The sequence below is a fragment of the Branchiostoma floridae genome, chromosome 19, assembly GCF_000003815.2.
Source record: "Branchiostoma floridae strain S238N-H82 chromosome 19, Bfl_VNyyK, whole genome shotgun sequence".
NCBI lineage: Eukaryota > Metazoa > Chordata > Leptocardii > Amphioxiformes > Branchiostomatidae > Branchiostoma > Branchiostoma floridae.
In genome coordinates this window covers 3,836,389-3,853,227 of record NC_049997.1, presented here as the reverse complement: position 1 = coordinate 3,853,227, position 16,839 = coordinate 3,836,389, and the positions used below count along the sequence as shown (strand labels likewise).

Sequence of the window (16,839 nt, the reverse complement as noted above, 5' to 3'; positions counted from 1 at the left end):
TGCCCCTGTCACCTGGTTGCCATGGACTACGCCGTGTTTGGTCCCCTGCTGTGTGACGGGGTCTAATAAAACACGACCTCTGCAAACTTTTGAGCTACCTGTGAATAAAGTAAACAATTGGTTATGTATAAAGCATAGATTTGGAGCTTTGAAGTGTCAATTGACTGGCGGCTGCACTGAATAGAACTGTGAAGCCTGCTATTACCAAATGGTACAGGTATGCACGCCGACACGTAGACACCAATAAGTACAGCTGTGAAGTGTAAACATGTTTATGTGCAAGTCCACCAGCTACGCTCGCCTGCAGAAGTGGGGGCCAAGGGGGCAACTAATCTGCCTTCGTTCACCAGGGGGCCTTATAGGTGATCTCGCTTATGTTTCGTCGATGCGCTAATTGCTTGTGATACCCATGCGCGACGCTGCATACATGTACCTCGTGTACACCAGAGGTGTTTCTGTTGTAACTGGATGTCAGAATAATTTTACTCGCGTGCTCTAGCGTGTGAATTGCTCATGGGATCCGCCGCTTCAAAACAACGGGAAAAGGAGAACACCATGGAAGGCGACCGTAGGGCTAAGTCAGTGTCTGCGAGCGACAAGAAGCTCAAAAACAAGCATGGGAGTCAACTTATGTCCCCGAAAGTGAAGGAAATGGAGGACATTATTCCTAAAGGGGCAAGAGCAACAGAAGATGAGCCAATACGCCCTGATATTGACTTCGATGGACCACACAGGACATATAATTCTAGATCGGTTAAAATCACTAACTTTGATTATGGCGATATTTCCAAATTGGAAGGATATTTCCAGCGAAAGTATCGCTCAGATTTCAAGCAGGTAAAAGAGGATGGTTTGGGCTTCATGATTGTGGAATTCAAGTCTCGACAAGGTAAGAAGTTATACAATATTGCAGGACAGGAAAAGATTTTATTTCAAAGATAGATCAAGGTGATCGACCTGTAGAAATAACAGATATCTACGCTTTCTACAATATGCTTGACGGAAAATTAGACGTATTTAGTAACGTTACATGTAGATAATTCAGTATGCATTCGCATAGAACATTTTCTGCACCGTACAATGCCGGTATGTTGTTATCATGCCACCCAGCTTATTTTCGTATCATTTTGTTTAATACAGTGGCTGAACGTGTTGTTAAAAGTGTTCACGAAGTTGATGGGACAATCCTCGAAATTACCTTTGACAGTACACCTATGACGAAAGATGACGTAGCTACGAAAGATAAAGGGAAGGAACAGGTAAATATTTTTGCTCATGTATTGATAGAAATTTAATTGTCCTATAATCAATACATAGAGGGCCACATCTATAATATCATATACACTATCATATACACATGTAAACAATGTACTTAACGATATATAAGTGTTCTCTTTGTAGGTTGTAAAACTCGACTTTTGATTTTAGTACATAACAGTACACAAATTGTGAATGACATTCTGTCTTTCATTCTTTCAAGAAATTGCCAGTCTTCAGCATATAAAATTACATATCATTGGGTCTCCTGGTCATGTTTCCGTAGAAGACTTCCAATGCTTACGTGTACAATTTGAATTATCTTGCACTACGTTTGCACTTAGTCTAGCTTTCTCTAATGAATACTGCATCATTTACATGCAGGGCGTGACAGCTATCGATGCTAGAGCAAAGAAAGATGGCCACTTGTATCCTTTCGATGAAATGCGCCGGGTCAAAATGATCTCACAAGAAGGTAATCTACTTTCGAAAGAAAAGTCAAGCAACGACACGTTTAAACCTGAACCACACAACAATGGTCACTTGACAATGTCTGCCAATGAACAAAGTAGCAGAGTAATGGCGTACAGTATGCCGGACAATGTCGGAGACGAAGAAGACAAAATGGGTAAAGACCCGCAGCAGGCCAAAGTAAGAAATGGGTTGCCAAATATCTCCGCACGAGAATTCAGGACAGCCGAATCAGTTGACGAAATGACTATTGAAGTAGACGCTGTAAAAGTTGAGTTTATCAAGAAAGTACACAGAATCGAGTATGATGAAATTGGCCACAGTAACAATGTTATCATTGAGCATGATGCTGAGTCGCATCCGGGCATGGTCACCTTTCGGACGAATGGACCGCGAAGAGGTAACGTGGAGTGTGCTTACGAGCAGTTCATGGAACTGTATCATCGAATCTCGGCCACTCTGTCAAGGAATAATGCCGTAAATGTTCTTAAGGAGCTTCCGGATTGTACGATTCGGAGCCTGACCCGGGCGCTCACCCTTGCCAACGCCGACGACCGTGTTCTCGTCAAAAACTGTCTTAGTGACGACTTTAATGTAGTTTTCTATGGATCCGAAACCAATGTAGCTAATGCTATTGCCAATTTCATTGAAAACTCGGGAAAGCAAGACGATGCACATACCAGTGACGGCAACCCACGCCCACAGTCCCACAAGCAGACAACGGAAACACAGGTTTATGCCCATGTTCGAACACTTGACGAAAAACACTTTGTCGGAACAGTGAGTGACATTACGATAAGCGTTTATGAAGGTGATCTGACACAGGAAAAGGTAGATGTCGTGGTCAATGCCGCAAACGAAAGACTATACCATGCGGGCGGTGTGGCTCTTGCTATCAGCGAGGCCGGGGGTCAGAAGATTCAAAAGGAATCCAGTGAATATGTGACGAAGCACGGCACCCTACCAATCGGGCAAGCTATGCACACAGGGGCAGGGAAGATGCCTTGTAAATACGTCATACACACAGTGGGGCCAAAATGGAAAGACCATGCAGACAAAGAAACAGTGCAGTCACAACTGTATGAAGCATTGTTCAATGTTCTGCACTACGCGGCCAACAGACTAAAAGCTCGGTCAATCGCCATTCCAGCCATAAGCGCAGGTACGTCACCAATTGTACAGTAATTCTACACAGTGTTTACCTTAACATAGACTTGTAAATTTATTTTGTTTGACAATTTATAAACATTCTTCTGACATATTTATTCGACCTAGCCCACAGAAGAGTAGTTATTTGCTCCATTTACAGAAAGGATATGATAAATAGTAATTTCGAGTTTTCTATTATTGTCAGGAATATACGGGGTACCAGTCGATATCTGCGCCGTTCAACTCGTGCTGGCAACACAGAAGTTCGTCCAGTCACCACCTGCAAACAACACGCTTCGGGACATCAGGTTCGTCAACATTGATGGCCAGATAAACAGCGCCTTCGTTCGAGTCTTCAGTGGCTCCTTCCCATCCAACGACAGTGGGGCTCATTACTATGAAGCCATAGGTGACGAGGACTGTCCCATCTGTATGGACAAAGTTGTACAGCCAAAAAGGCTTGGTTGTTGTAGCAATGTATTCTGTACTGATTGTATTGACAAGGCGTTTCAGGTCAAACCAGTGTGTCCTATCTGCGGCTACCAGAGCAGAGCCCTGAAAGGCACCCAACCAAAAACTGCAACGATGACATTCGCGAAGACTTCGCGGGTCATCCCAGGATACGAGGAGTGCGGCTCAATACAGATTTACTACGATATACCAAGTGGCATTCAAGAGGTAAGACACAAACATTGCATGATGATCACTGAAATGAAATTTTGCCTTTAGTAAAAAATAATAAAGCCAGATGAGTAGACTCAATTGAAATGCCACAATCTCACGTCTGGCGTTTGTTATAGGACTGCCACCCGAATCCAGGGAGGCCATACAAGGGCTCAATGAGGATGGCTTTCCTACCCGACAACACTGAGGGACAAAAAGTCCTTCAGCTACTGAAAAAGGCCTTTGACAGACGGCTAGTCTTCACCATTGGGACATCGGTGACAACCGGCAAAACGGATGCCGTCATTTGGAACGACATTCACCACAAAACGAGCCCCTACGGCGGGCCATCTAAGTAAGTAAATACCTAATCCAAATGGATAACTTAGATCTAGAGAAAACAATGTTCATGATGTGATAAAGATTAGACATCCAGGCAACAAGATAAAACATAACAACATTTGCTTGAAGTGTTATCCTGTGAATGTTTATGACGTCATAGCTTATCTCAGGTTAGAACGATTATTGGCACAGTACATTACTGTGGCTTGTTTAACACTAACTATATCGATGTTGCCTGTTCTAGTTATGGATATCCAGACCGAGGCTATCTCAGACGGGTGACTGACGAGCTTGCTGCAAAAGGCATAAAATAGAATTGTCATCTTGAAAAGTGAGTCTATCTTGTACTCAATTCTCATATTTTAATGATAAAAGAAAGTCAGATATTACTCTGTTCACATAATTGTTTTGTAGAATAACTTTGGGTTATAAAAATGGTTGGTAACATTTTTCATCTTTGGTAGTCTTAAATTCTATGGAGATTATGAAAATTAGAAGTTTGCACAGGTAAATATCTACCATGCCATACCCGTTAAACGTTACAACATAGAGCTTTCACAAGTCATTCACAAGGTCCGTTTGTTGTTTGTTCCCTTGCATTTAGATGATAAGACTAATTCATTTGTGTCTCTGTTGTATTTCAGGTACCCCAGAGAAGGCAAACTTTATCCAAATTTAGCACGACAACAACAACGACATGGTTAAAAACCTGTCAGATGTTTTACGAGTATTTTTCGGGGATGGTGATCTATTTGTCAAAAACAAAGGACTCGAAAACACTCTGTCGGGACTAAAAAAAACAACAACACAGAAGTGCCATTATTCGGTGCATGGAACCCAACGCGGTTTCTCATTAGTAATAGTTGGGCAGAACCTGTTTGGTCTGCAACTTTTATTGAGTTAACTTTTAGATTACGCGGTACTGGTGTTACATTATAGTAGAACTTACATTTCCAATCGATAGACCAGGATCCAAAGTAGAACAAAGTCCCACTCGTACAGTCTAACAAGTTGAGAAATATACACACAAACCTGCCCAACAGGACAAGCAAATAAAGCGTACAAAAAGGTGCTACTTAGATGTCGAGTCAGGATTTCCATTATTAATCATTAACTTATAATGGTCCTTCATTGTACGTACTTGTGACATTGATTAATTGTGCCTTCACGAGGTTGCCCTCATATTTTTGGTCGACGAGGAAGTAAAATTGTTTACATCGTGGTTGTGAGTAATGTTAACTCTTACAAATCAATTAGTGGATGGTAACAAAATAATTTAGGACTTTAGAGTACTGTGTAAAATGGGTCTTTTTCATAACATGTATGTAAGGAAAGGAGAATGTAATGGCGTTATGGCAAACTATACCTGTTGAGAGACTCAGTATGCTTTTATTCTCTCCGTGGAGGATTATTTTATACAAGTAACTCACACTTGAGTGTGATGCGGCAAGGGATACTGAGGGGTGAACCAGAAATGACAGTGAGCAGGATTGCCATAATAATTCACCTTATTTTTTAAAATTTTTTTGCAAATATGCCTTCATACGTATACGTGTAAAGTCCAGCAGATTATTCTATCGTCAGCTGTTGAAATCTATGGAGATCATTTGGAAATTAGACGTCGATATCAACCACGCTATACCAGTAAACATAAAAGCGTTTGAAAAACAACAAGCTATACAGCTAAGTTATTTGCAAGGCCCGTCGTTTGTTCCCTCGCATTTCTATGATAATTCTTGTGTGTTTATTTTGCATTACAGGTACAACAGATAATACAAAAGTTATCAAACATTAGCATGACAACAACATCATCAACCAACATGTTTAAAGACATGTTGAGTTGTTCGGTATGGTGATCTATTTGCCTAAAACAAATGATAAAAACACTCTGAAAACCACACAAAAATGCCATTGGCATTATTTCATATATGGAACCCACCCAACACGGCTGGTCATTAATAGGGCAGCCCAAGGTCGGACCACTTTGTTGAGTTGAGTTTTAGATTACATGTTAGCGGTGTTATTTTATGATGGAACTTATATTGTCAATCAATAGACCAGGATCCAAAGGGGAACAGTATAACAGTGTTGAGAATTGTACACAGAAACCTTTCCAACTGTGTAAGCAAATAAAGCATACAAAAAGGGCTGTTGCGTGAGGATGTTCATTATCAATCACTAACATTGATAAGAAACATACTGCATTCAATAGTGCATTGTATACATCTGACATCGTTTTACTGTCTTGCCCCTTTGATAAGTTTGTTCTCCATTTTTTGTTCGATAAGCAAAGTGATATTCCTTTGTTGCCCGGTGTACTTGCCTGATTCAATTCCTCACATCCAGTGAGTGAACGGTGACATAGCAGGACTTGTATAGTCTAAGATATACATGAATTGTTAGTTGTAAGAAAATACATTGGTCTCCAAGCAAATATGGGGGGGGGGGGCGTTTTTTTCTCTCTACGGTATCAACTAGGAGTAATCGCATTGCACATGGCGGAAGAGCATGGTTTATCTAACAATTTAGGCATTCACTTGTAAGGAAGGTACTGTTTAAATAGTCAAAAACAAACATCCTACTAACAGGCTACTCCACCCTGGGAAAATCATCAAAAACCAACAAAACAATTATATGCGCAGGTCAGGTCGATGGTCACATGCATGTAAAGGTCTGTATGGAGAATTTTTGATTATTCTTTTTCTTCCAAAGTATTAGAAGAGAAGCCCTCGGTAAAATCATGATAATCCACCCAACAGCTAGTAATAAAAATGTTGTGTATAAGGTGTAAAACTCGGGTTACCGGTGTAATTTTTACATTGTTGTGCACATCAAACCCCCCTTCAATGCCCTATAAACTAAACAGCATTGCCTAACGTTGCACACTGATATAATACGCACTCGGAGTAGGCTTACTTTCCTAGTAGTAAGAAAAACGCCATGATCGTCGCCAATGTCTCGATGTTATGTCCCTATGTCTGGGACGTCGGTGGAAGGAACATCTCTGCGTTTTGCTGCTCAGCGAAGGAAAACAGAAGCGACACGTTTTACGTGGATTTCGGATACGATACAACATTGGCTGCAGGTAAGGGCATTGCGAGGACATCAGGTCTAAAGACCAATTTAGAAATGAAAGTAGAACTTGGTAGTAGGACAAATTCATAGCGTCTTTTCAGATAACAGTCTGATGCTTAAAAGTCAAATACAATGCTGTAAAAAGCTTTTAGACATGTCATTGTCATGTAAAGGTTCAAGTCTGTAGTAATTATTTCACATATCTATTTTCACGGGATTTGTGTCGATTTATGAATATATACTAATTTATAAAATGTCCAGTTCTAAAACCCTCTAGTTTTACACGTAACTTGCGATTATGATAGTGGAGGAAAGGGAATAGCATTATGACCAATTGCAGCAATTTTATTAGTCGTAAAGCACAACATAATCTTCTTGTTATATAATGATTGATTGAAGACCTTTATTGCACATTTTTGCCACACCGGGCTAAGTACAGGTCACAACAAGACATGTTGAAAAGATACAGTTCACAGATACAAAATGATACTATTGCTGGATAAATTCAACTTCTCCTCTCTATATTGTTGTTACAGTTATTTCCACAGTTGCCGCCATCTTGGTGTGGGTGTTCTCTGTATTATTTTATTTAACCTGCAAACATGGATGCTGTTTCTGCTGGTAGGTTAATTAATTGTACAATATTGTATTAACTTGATGGAATTAAACTTACTGAATTAAACTTACTGACATAATACTTAATTGGGATAATGGCTGTCAATGCGAACATTTTTCTTCATTAATGATGATTTCTATACTTCAAAAAATGTTTCTGTTTCTGACTTTACAGCCGAATTCAGGTTGATGTGGTTGATGAAGAGCACAATCTCGGTAAGAGAGAAAACGTCAGCTCTGTTTTCTGCGTCGTTTTGTAGCCTGATTTGTCTGCTTGATACAAGACGTTTCAAACTTTTAGAAAGAACTCTAAGCAAACTACATCTATAAGTTGCCACTTTGTCTATTTATATTTTTAAAACCTTATAGGACTTATTGTTCGTCGACATTTTTCAGACGACCCTGTCTGGTGGGAGAAGAGGAGAATTGTCTTTGACATTATCAGACTCCTCGGAACTTTGCTCATTGCTATGTATTTGTTTCCCATTCCTTTGGTTAACCTCAACTTCCCTGCTAAACTTGCTATCATTCCTCTCGTTGTTCTTGATTTCATCTTTTTCATTGCTTTCTTGGTGTGGCTGAGGGAAGTGAAGTTCATAAAACCACTTAGATACTATGTGGCTTTCTACGTATCAACCACGGGTTTCCCGATTGGATTTGTGGTCAAGTTTGTCGTGGCCGCGTATTACGACGACCCTGAAAGTGTCCCCCTGTTTGCTTTGTTTCTTTCTCATGGAATCTTATTCTGTATCATAGCCCTGGTTGCTTTAGTGTTCTTCATGAAAAACATTTGCCAAGACGAAAGCGGAGATTGTGAGTGTCAGTGTTCATGCTCCTGTTTTTGGTCTTTCTGTGGAATGCTGATTCTCGTTGCCGCGTGGACCCTTAGTATGGTCGAGATCACTTACTATGTGTGGCCCCAAAGCCTCCCGTACTTTGTCTACTTGGAGTACCTTGCACCCTGCACACTCTCGCAAGCGCTCGCTCCTCTGTGGCTCCTGCTGCTCTGCACTCTGATCGTCACACACTCCTATTTCTTCAGCAGTATCAGAAGAGGTAAGCACCTGTTTAATGAATTTACGTACCGCCAACCAAAACATTACATTACAACCACTACAAAGTTTATATCCATGCCAATCAGTCGATGATTTTTGACTGCAAAGTATACTTGAACTTGATTGTTACAACAGACGTGTGTGTGTTATTTTTCTCATGAGTGTTCCGCCTGTTTATATCCCGTCCCAGGTGGAAATGCCAAGTCCGCGGCGCTGCACCTGACGCCAGACCTCCTTCATCTGTACGGGATGTGCTGCACCGCCGTCATCCTCACCTTCTACTATGACCAGCACCTACAGATTGTACCCGGTATCGACCAGTACATGAAACCCTTCTGGCCTCTCCTGCTGGCTGATTTGCTGGGAATCATTGGCTTGCTGTTAAGACTCTGCAGCCATTGGTGTTCGGTAAGTACTGGCAGTAATGTGATGCAATTGTAGGGCTTGTAAAGTTTGCTTGAGCTGCAGACTAAAATGACCTGTTTAATTTTTTTGTTTTATTATTTCAGACCCGCAATAGGTCAGCACTGGCAGCAGCGATCAGACTTAGGCATCTGCACACCTTTGGCAGCTTACCTCCCTGTAAGTTCATAATTTCTCTACATCACCTACATGTTTGAAGTTTACTTTGTTCTTGCCTGATTGCTATCGTCATGGGCAACATGCACTACTGATAACTATTGATTAATCACCTTACTAATTGTTTTGCCAACAGCAACCATGTCGAGGTAATTATTCCTGTTAACAATGTAAAGCAATGATGGGATTAAATTTCATTTCACAAAAAAAAAATAAAATATTTGCCAAATCACAATACAATCGGCATTGTTTTGTTTCATTGATTCATTGTACTTCATTTACAGAATTCCCAATCTTTTGACTGTATTTGTTACCTGTGTTAAAACACAGATCATCATCAGGAGCTTGAAGATTTTTTGACTGATTTTCAGGCATCCTTGGCAATCACCTGTGTTTCTGATATATGTTTAATCTGGGATTCCCTTATGCTAAGTATTAGAGCAAATCATACACATTCAGTAACGGTAGACTAGACCTTAGCTAGCCTCTTATGAGAATTGTAGTTCCCTCTCACATTCTTGTTCCCAGTCAAGGGAGCTGATTGAAAACAAGACGTGAACGAATGATGTACAAAATTGTATCATTTTAGATGAATTGCATCTCGACGATGATGGTGATGCACACGCCGGGACAATCAGCGCGGCAAAGACAGCAGTAAAGGCAAGTACATATCTTTTTTCAAACCTGCTATAGCATCTTTTATCCTTAACATTTTCATATGTGACTGTTCGTAAAGTTTTGCCGAATTAAGTTACTGTTATTTCCGTCAACAGTAGAGTATTGTTTATACATATCAGCTTCTATTGGAAATTCAAAATCATCGTAAAATTGCACCATGTGTAGTCTACTGAGTGTTGCGGCATGAAATAGATAATGAACACAATGAGTCCAAATTCCATCTACATATACTGGCATGTCTGGAGCGTTGCTTTGTATACTTAGTCTATGTTTTTCTATAATTGTCATTAACAACTAGAAAGGCCGACATTTGCTTAAGAGCAAATACAGCATATTTCAGCCATACCCCTTCCCACGCAACATTGGACTGTTCCAAATCACCCCTGCGCAAAAATGGAACATCCTCTTAACAGTACATTATCCCCCAAAGTGGACTGGTATTGTGAATTGATTCCAGGTAAAAACAGAGCTTGCTTCTATTTTTCAGAAAATGACAATAATCACACCTTCCATTCAGAAAATTTTCATCATGACTGAAAATTGTTGAATGACTTCATGTAATGTCATTAACAATTTCAGTACGATAACTAGGTGTAAGTTTAAAAAATATAAGCTCCTTGTGATGTGGGTACATTTATTATTGCAGTGAACTTTTTTTATTCAAGTAGGGCATACGATTTAATAATTATCAAGCAGGTGCAGGTACTGTAGGAGCGTTTGTTTTCTTCAAGCTGTAAAACTGTTTACTATAACTGTTTTACTTTGTATGCAATCAGCCATCGAGCCTATTCTTATTTTAGTTTAACAACTTCCTGCCAGACCCGGAAGATACGATTTAACCTTGTTCGAGGATTTATTTTCGTCTGTCTGGTCAGTCTGTTCATACCCTGGCGCTGAGAGTGTTTTATTGGGCTGAAACTCTGGCAGTTTAAAGTTACTTACAATTTAAATGTTCAAAGTTTATGTCAAACAACAACAGCACTAGGAAATGTGGCTACTATAGACAGGTGGTCACTATAGAGAAAATGCTGATCTATTGACTAGGAGCCATACGTTACACATGATTTCAGTACACTGATCATTAATCATATAAACATTGCACAGGTAAGCCAATTGTTTAGATGTACAATTAAGTTCAAATAATTCTGAAGAGAAATATTGATGAGAAAATAATCATTCTCGCCACTGTCTAACTACGTTATAATTACGTATCAAAACTAAACGCAGATTTTCTAACTAACGCACCTTTCGCCGACTTCATCAAAGGACCGCCGGCTATCAATCAAACACGGCTGTTGATTAGACTTAGAGTTTCAAACAGTCATGTGCTGTGTGCCAGTTGACAGCGAACTTCATGCTACGTGATGTTTTACATTGCTTGGACTTTCTTTCCTACAGCGGTGCTTCTACAAAATATTTAGACTGTAACACTGAGTCCCACATGTTTTATAGAATAGAATTTGACGCAGAACAGCGTTTTTTGCTGGGAATTTTTCTTGAAACATGTCCGTGGGAATATCAGCGAGGCGGCGACGTTGGGATATCAGACCGTCAACAAAAGTCGCACGGCGGCTAACGGCGCATCGAAGATACTAGCACTATAAATAAGCGCTTCAACTAAGGATGGCAACCCGTACAATATTTTTGTATACTGTTGAGCTAAGTAAAGTTTGTTGTTTATGAGGTTTTAGTTGTCTTTGAAGCTTTGACCCGAAATATTTTAAAGTCAAACTGCTGAAGAGAAGTAAGTGACTGCTACGATTATCGTAGATATGGCCCTAAAAAAACTGATAAAAGAAGCCTTCTCAATAGTCTAAAATGCAAGAGCTTCCGGGGGGGGGGCTTCGCCCACCTGGGTCCCCCCCCACAGTGGCCCTGCCCCTGGACCCCGCCAGGGACATTCGGCGGCCCCCGGACCCCTGTCCGACGCTTTGAAAAAATCCTGGCGAGACGTCTGTACGGCCTGAGTCTTCAAGTTAACATATTGTGTGGTCCCGCTTATGAATATTAATTAGCCTTCGCTTTCCTCTTCGCTGATTGGCTGAACCATTAATTGAATTAACTCTTCCTGCCGGCTAGACGCAGGTGCAGATGTCGGCTCTGTGGGGTGAACGTCCGAAAGGTCATGGCATGGAGAACGAAAGAAAACCAATTTCCCCTAAAAAAAGTGCTGTAATTAAGCCTTTTACAGTACTTTATGCCCAAAATTTTACTTGGATCATTTTACCAACTATCTTATGCCTATCTATACCAAATGTTACTCATACCAGGGTACAGGGGTGCAAAATATACCGTTGTAAGGCCGTCAACAACAGTCGCACGGAGCTAACAGCGCAGCGAAAATACCATCGCTAGCGTTTCAACTTCGGATAACAAGTTATAAGTACTGTTGAACTCAGTAACGTTAAAGTTTGTTTTTAGTTGCCTTTGACGGTTTGACCTGAAATAGTGTTACGCTAAACTCCTGAAGAGAAGTTAAGTGACTGCTGCGATTATCATAGATATGCCCCTAAGAACTGATGTAATATAAAGCCTTCTGAAAAGTCTAAAATGCGAGAGCCTTAGGCGGGCTTCGCTCCCCCTGGCGGGAACACTGCTATATACGGGATCATGAGGCCCAGCTTATGAATATTAATTAGCCTTTGGCCTCCTCTTCGCTGATTGGCTAGGTCTTTGATTCAATTAATTCTCCGGCTGACGCGCACAGGTGTGGCTCTGTGCGGGGTCACGGAAGGTCACGTCAGGAGGCCAAAAGAAAACAAATTTCCCCTCAGAAAAGTGCAAAAATTAATCATTTTAAAGTTGTTTATGTCAAAAATTTTATTTGAATCTTGTTACCAAGTATCTAATGCCTATCTATACCAAATTTCATGTCATTTAATTGTAATACCAGGGTACAGGAGCCAAAAGTGTCCTTTTTTGGTAAAAAATTGGCCAAAAATCGCAAAAATAAGCATTTTGTTGCACTGTACACCAAAAGTGTTATTGAATTTATATGAAGGGATTATCAAGGCACATCTGTGTCAAATTTCAGCTCATCCGGTTGCAATACCAAGGTACAGGAGCCAAAAGTGTCCTTTTTTGGTCAAAAATTGGTCAAAAAATCGCAAAAATAAGCATTTTGTTGTACTGTACACCAAAAGTGTTATTGAATTTATATGGGGGCATTATCAAGGCACATCTCTGTCAAATTTCAGCTCATTTGGTTGTAATACCAGGGTACAGGGGCCAAAAGTGTCCTTTTTTGGTCAAAAATTGGTAAAAAAATCGCAAAAATAAGCATTTAGTTGTACTGTACACCAAAAGTATTATCGAATTTATATGGGGGCATTATCAAGGCACATCTCTGTCAAATTTCAGCTCATTTGGTTGTAATACCAGGGTACAGGGGCCAAAATATACAGTTTCGGTCTAAAATTGACCAAAAAATCTCAATAAAATCATTTTAGAGGCAGATATGAAAAAACTGAGAAAAAGCATCAAGGTATTGGCCCATTCTACTCCTGTGCAAAATTTCAGGTCATTCGGTCCAGGAACGGCGGAGATGAATCACTTTGAAGATTTGACAGGAGAAAGAAAGAAGAAGAAACATGACGAATACAATATATTTCACCATACTATGTATGGCTGAAATATAACTATGACGTACTTGCACAGACACGTGCACATTGACGATTGTCCACACCGTTTTAGGTGTATTAACATCGGCGCCTGTATTTTAATTTATAGGACACAGTCTGTGACTACCAGTTAGCTTGTCAGCGATTCAAGAATTCCTTGGGAATCGACGGTAAGTAGATTATAACTTTGGTAACTAGCCAGATATCTGTCCGTGTGGTGTGTGTGTGTGTGTGTGTGTGTGTGTGTGTATGTATGTGTGTGTGTGTGTGTGTGTGTGTGTGTGTGTGTGTGTGTGTGTGTGTGTGTGTGTGTGTGAGTGAGGGTGTTTGTGTGTGTTTGTGTGTGTGTGTGTGTGTGTGTGTGTGTGTGTGTGTGTGTGTGTGCGTGTGTGTGTGTTTGTGCTTAACAACTGTTTTTCCCTTTCTATACAATAGATGGCTACTTCTCTCATGGGCGGGACAAGTGTTTCTGCGAGGTTTGTCACCTGACCCGTAGAGATGACAACTATTACAAGCGGGGCAAACCAAAGAAGAAGTGTGCAGTGCCTGTTGGTTGGACCAGATTTGGTCTTAGGTGAGAACATGTGTCTTTGACATAATGTTGTTTGATGTCGAGCACTTCTCGCGGCAGTATACAATTATACAACAATTGTGTGTGTTATTTCATGTTTTACAGCTTGAATCCAACCTTCAAGGACAGCGAGCTGAATGTATTCGACAACTGGCACCACGCGTACCATGGAACGGATCCTGATGTGGTGAAGAGGATTCTACAGAACAGCTCACAACTGCTGATGCCAGGTACATCATCCAATTTTCAACCGTAATTTATCACTATTCCTAATGTAGAATTATGCAGCTATTCACATAGCAATGTGGGATAGCGCTCTACGTATGTACGTATTCGGAAGCAAAATGACATGACGCTGTATTTTTGTATATAATCAATATAGGAGACGTTGTTTTGGGTGGCCGCAGATTGGAAGAGAGGGAAGGCCATTTCACCCCTCACAGGAAACCTACAGGGTTCGACACCAAACAAGTGTTCGTAACGCCAAGCATCGTGTACGCTGGATTAGATGCCTATGCCAGTCCTAAAAGGTAAGAAGAAACGTCAAATAATAGTTACTTAAGCAACTGGATATGATTTAGGTAAGAAGAAATGTACTTTATCCGTATTGGAAGTTGGTGTAATTAGATATAAGCTAATTTGTTGAGCCATGATTTGCATTGCGAAATTTCAAGTAGTCCGCGTTTCACGTGAACTTCTAGGGCCAATCTCAGAATCTTTCAGCTACATTTAAGTTTGAATTTTTTTTTTATAATTCTTTATTATATTTTCACTGATAAATATAACAGTCATACAACAGAAAATGAAGAACCTCCCTTAAATATTAACCTATCCAAGTCTAACAGCCACATTGTAAACTTAACAGCTCATATGATTATTATTATGTCATTACTATTTAAGTTTTAATTTACTACACTATACATCTTTGAACAGGTTCCAAGATAATGGCAAGGTGTACAACGCCCGTATCGCCTTCCAGCTGTGTATCCGGCCGGACAGTTACGAGGTTGGACCGGAGACGGTGGGTGCCAGGAGGGAGGGCAGAACCATCGACCTTCTCTTCAGTAACGACGAGCTGGAATGGTCCACGAAGGAAAGAGGGGGCACTGCACTCTACGGACTCCTGGTCAAGTTGGAACCCCTCGACCCCTTTGATTGTGATACCCTATCTACTAGATTGATGAGTAATGAACTTGCAAAGGAACTAACAGAAGGCTCACTGGCGTGACTGAGATTATTTAAGGCGGAATATAATTTGAATACACATGTAAAGGTCGCATATACTAATAGAAAAAACCTTGTAGATAACATTTTTGTAACTTGCTGCAAGTGCTCTATGAATGATCGCATTGTACAGTTATTGCATTATTGTTAACGCGAGGGCTGTGTGCGTCAGACTTAAACATTAATTTCCTCCATGGCACCCCTCCTGCCTCCAGACGTCAGTAAATGGGGGTGACACTGGTGACACCGACTTTTAGATCAAAGGAGAAACACTTTTGTAGCGCCGCTTGAAAGCAAAGTCAACCATTTATCTGTCCATTATCGAGTTGGAAATATGTAAGGCAGCCAACTTTTTATCAGAAAAGTATATAGATAGTAATATTTGTATAAGACAACAGAGATATCGAATCAGCAAGTAGTATTCTCTCTTCACAATCGATATTCTAAAGAAGGACAGTTTTGGAAACCATCAAATCTTAGCAGTTAAATTTGTATGAAGACACCGGTTATGCTCATCTTTGTAAGCACGAGTCAAAATCGTGACCTTTTCCTTATATGCCGTCTTCTTCCTGTCAGCTAACCCTATCAGATAGAAAAGGCGACATATTAGAGGAAAGGTCACAATTTCCATCAAACTCTGTTTGGAGAGTAGGGTCACATATGCTGTTAAAGTGACACTTGATAGTTTTGTAGTTATTGGTATTTTGTTCGCTTCAAATTCATGGAGCTGAACTTATTCAAAGTAAATAAGTATAATCCACATTCACACAAAGTTGAGTTATTTGTTAAGCCAAAGGTGGATTTTACTCTGAAGATATCAATTTCCTGTGGCGCCACGTTGGCCGGATATTAGTAAATACTTAAGATTAAAAGAACAAAGAAGTACGTGTGTTGTGCCGCTTGGACGTGAGGTCAGCAACCTTTTCGCTCAATAATAAAGGGAAACGTATCAGACTGTCAAAAGTCTGCCTGTCTGCTTGTCACCAGCTAAATAGGGGGTAAAAGAGTCAAAAGGATCGTATCTACGAACCAGAGTTCGGCGACTTCATACCTCCATGAAATATTTAGAACTTTTTATCATTCGCTGAGCAGCAGAATGCAGAAAGGTTCCTTACACCAACGTATAAGACATAGGAACACAACATGGACACATTTGCGACGGACCCGTTTGCGACGGTCATGGTTTTGACTACTAGGAAAACAAGCCTCCTCTGAGTGCGGATGACATCAGTGTTCAGTCCCGAATGTCTAAGGATAGAGGGTATAAAAGGAGTTTGGGCGTGCACGACAAGGTAAAAAATTACTTTCAATTGGTAACACGAGTTTTGTACTTCAGACACGACATTTTGATTACTAGCTGTTATGTGGTTTGTTATGTTTGTCCCGAGTTCTGTTCTTCTGATACTTCTGATACAAAAAATTATCAAAAACCCTCCATACAGACCTTCAGAGACATGTGACCATTGACCGGACCTGCGCTGAAGGCCAGGAACGCTTTGCTGCTCATTGCGAGGTAGAATGTTGGTAGCATGTTTGCTTG

The 16,839-nt window shown here is 40.5% G+C and overlaps 2 protein-coding genes across 2 annotated transcripts; both read left to right on the top strand.

The window, feature by feature from the left end:
* Nucleotides 1-287: 287 nt before the first annotated feature.
* On the top strand, nt 288-6,029 carry LOC118406310. Its single transcript, XM_035806237.1, has 7 exons — nt 288-889; nt 1,141-1,259; nt 1,642-2,890; nt 3,083-3,555; nt 3,678-3,895; nt 4,127-4,213; nt 4,527-6,029. The coding sequence occupies exons 1-6, from the start codon at nt 514-516 to the stop codon at nt 4,194-4,196; spliced, it is 2,505 nt and encodes an 834-aa protein (XP_035662130.1). The 5' UTR covers nt 288-513; the 3' UTR covers nt 4,197-4,213; nt 4,527-6,029.
* Nucleotides 6,030-6,534: 505 nt separating this feature from the next.
* Nucleotides 6,535-16,262, top strand: LOC118406330. Its single transcript, XM_035806271.1, has 12 exons — nt 6,535-6,967; nt 7,494-7,578; nt 7,748-7,788; nt 7,969-8,628; nt 8,818-9,035; nt 9,137-9,209; nt 9,796-9,866; nt 13,614-13,674; nt 13,940-14,078; nt 14,181-14,305; nt 14,458-14,605; nt 15,009-16,262. Exons 1-12 carry the CDS (start codon nt 6,823-6,825, stop codon nt 15,301-15,303), a joined length of 2,061 nt encoding a protein of 686 aa, XP_035662164.1. The 5' UTR covers nt 6,535-6,822; the 3' UTR covers nt 15,304-16,262.
* The last annotated feature ends 577 nt before the right edge of the window (nt 16,263-16,839 follow it).

Excerpts from the sequence above, each read along its gene's own strand:
- LOC118406310 (XM_035806237.1), top strand. The coding sequence starts at position 514 with ATGGGATCCGCCGCTTCAAAACAACGGGAAAAGGAGAACACCATGGAA. Across the intron at positions 890-1,140 it reads GGAATTCAAGTCTCGACAAG|TGGCTGAACGTGTTGTTAAA; the intron begins GTAAGAAGTTAT and ends TGTTTAATACAG. Across the intron at positions 2,891-3,082 it reads CATTCCAGCCATAAGCGCAG|GAATATACGGGGTACCAGTC; the intron begins GTACGTCACCAA and ends TATTATTGTCAG.
- LOC118406330 (XM_035806271.1), top strand. The coding sequence starts at position 6,823 with ATGATCGTCGCCAATGTCTCGATGTTATGTCCCTATGTCTGGGACGTC. Across the intron at positions 14,079-14,180 it reads TGGACCAGATTTGGTCTTAG|CTTGAATCCAACCTTCAAGG; the intron begins GTGAGAACATGT and ends CATGTTTTACAG. Across the intron at positions 14,306-14,457 it reads CTCACAACTGCTGATGCCAG|GAGACGTTGTTTTGGGTGGC; the intron begins GTACATCATCCA and ends TAATCAATATAG.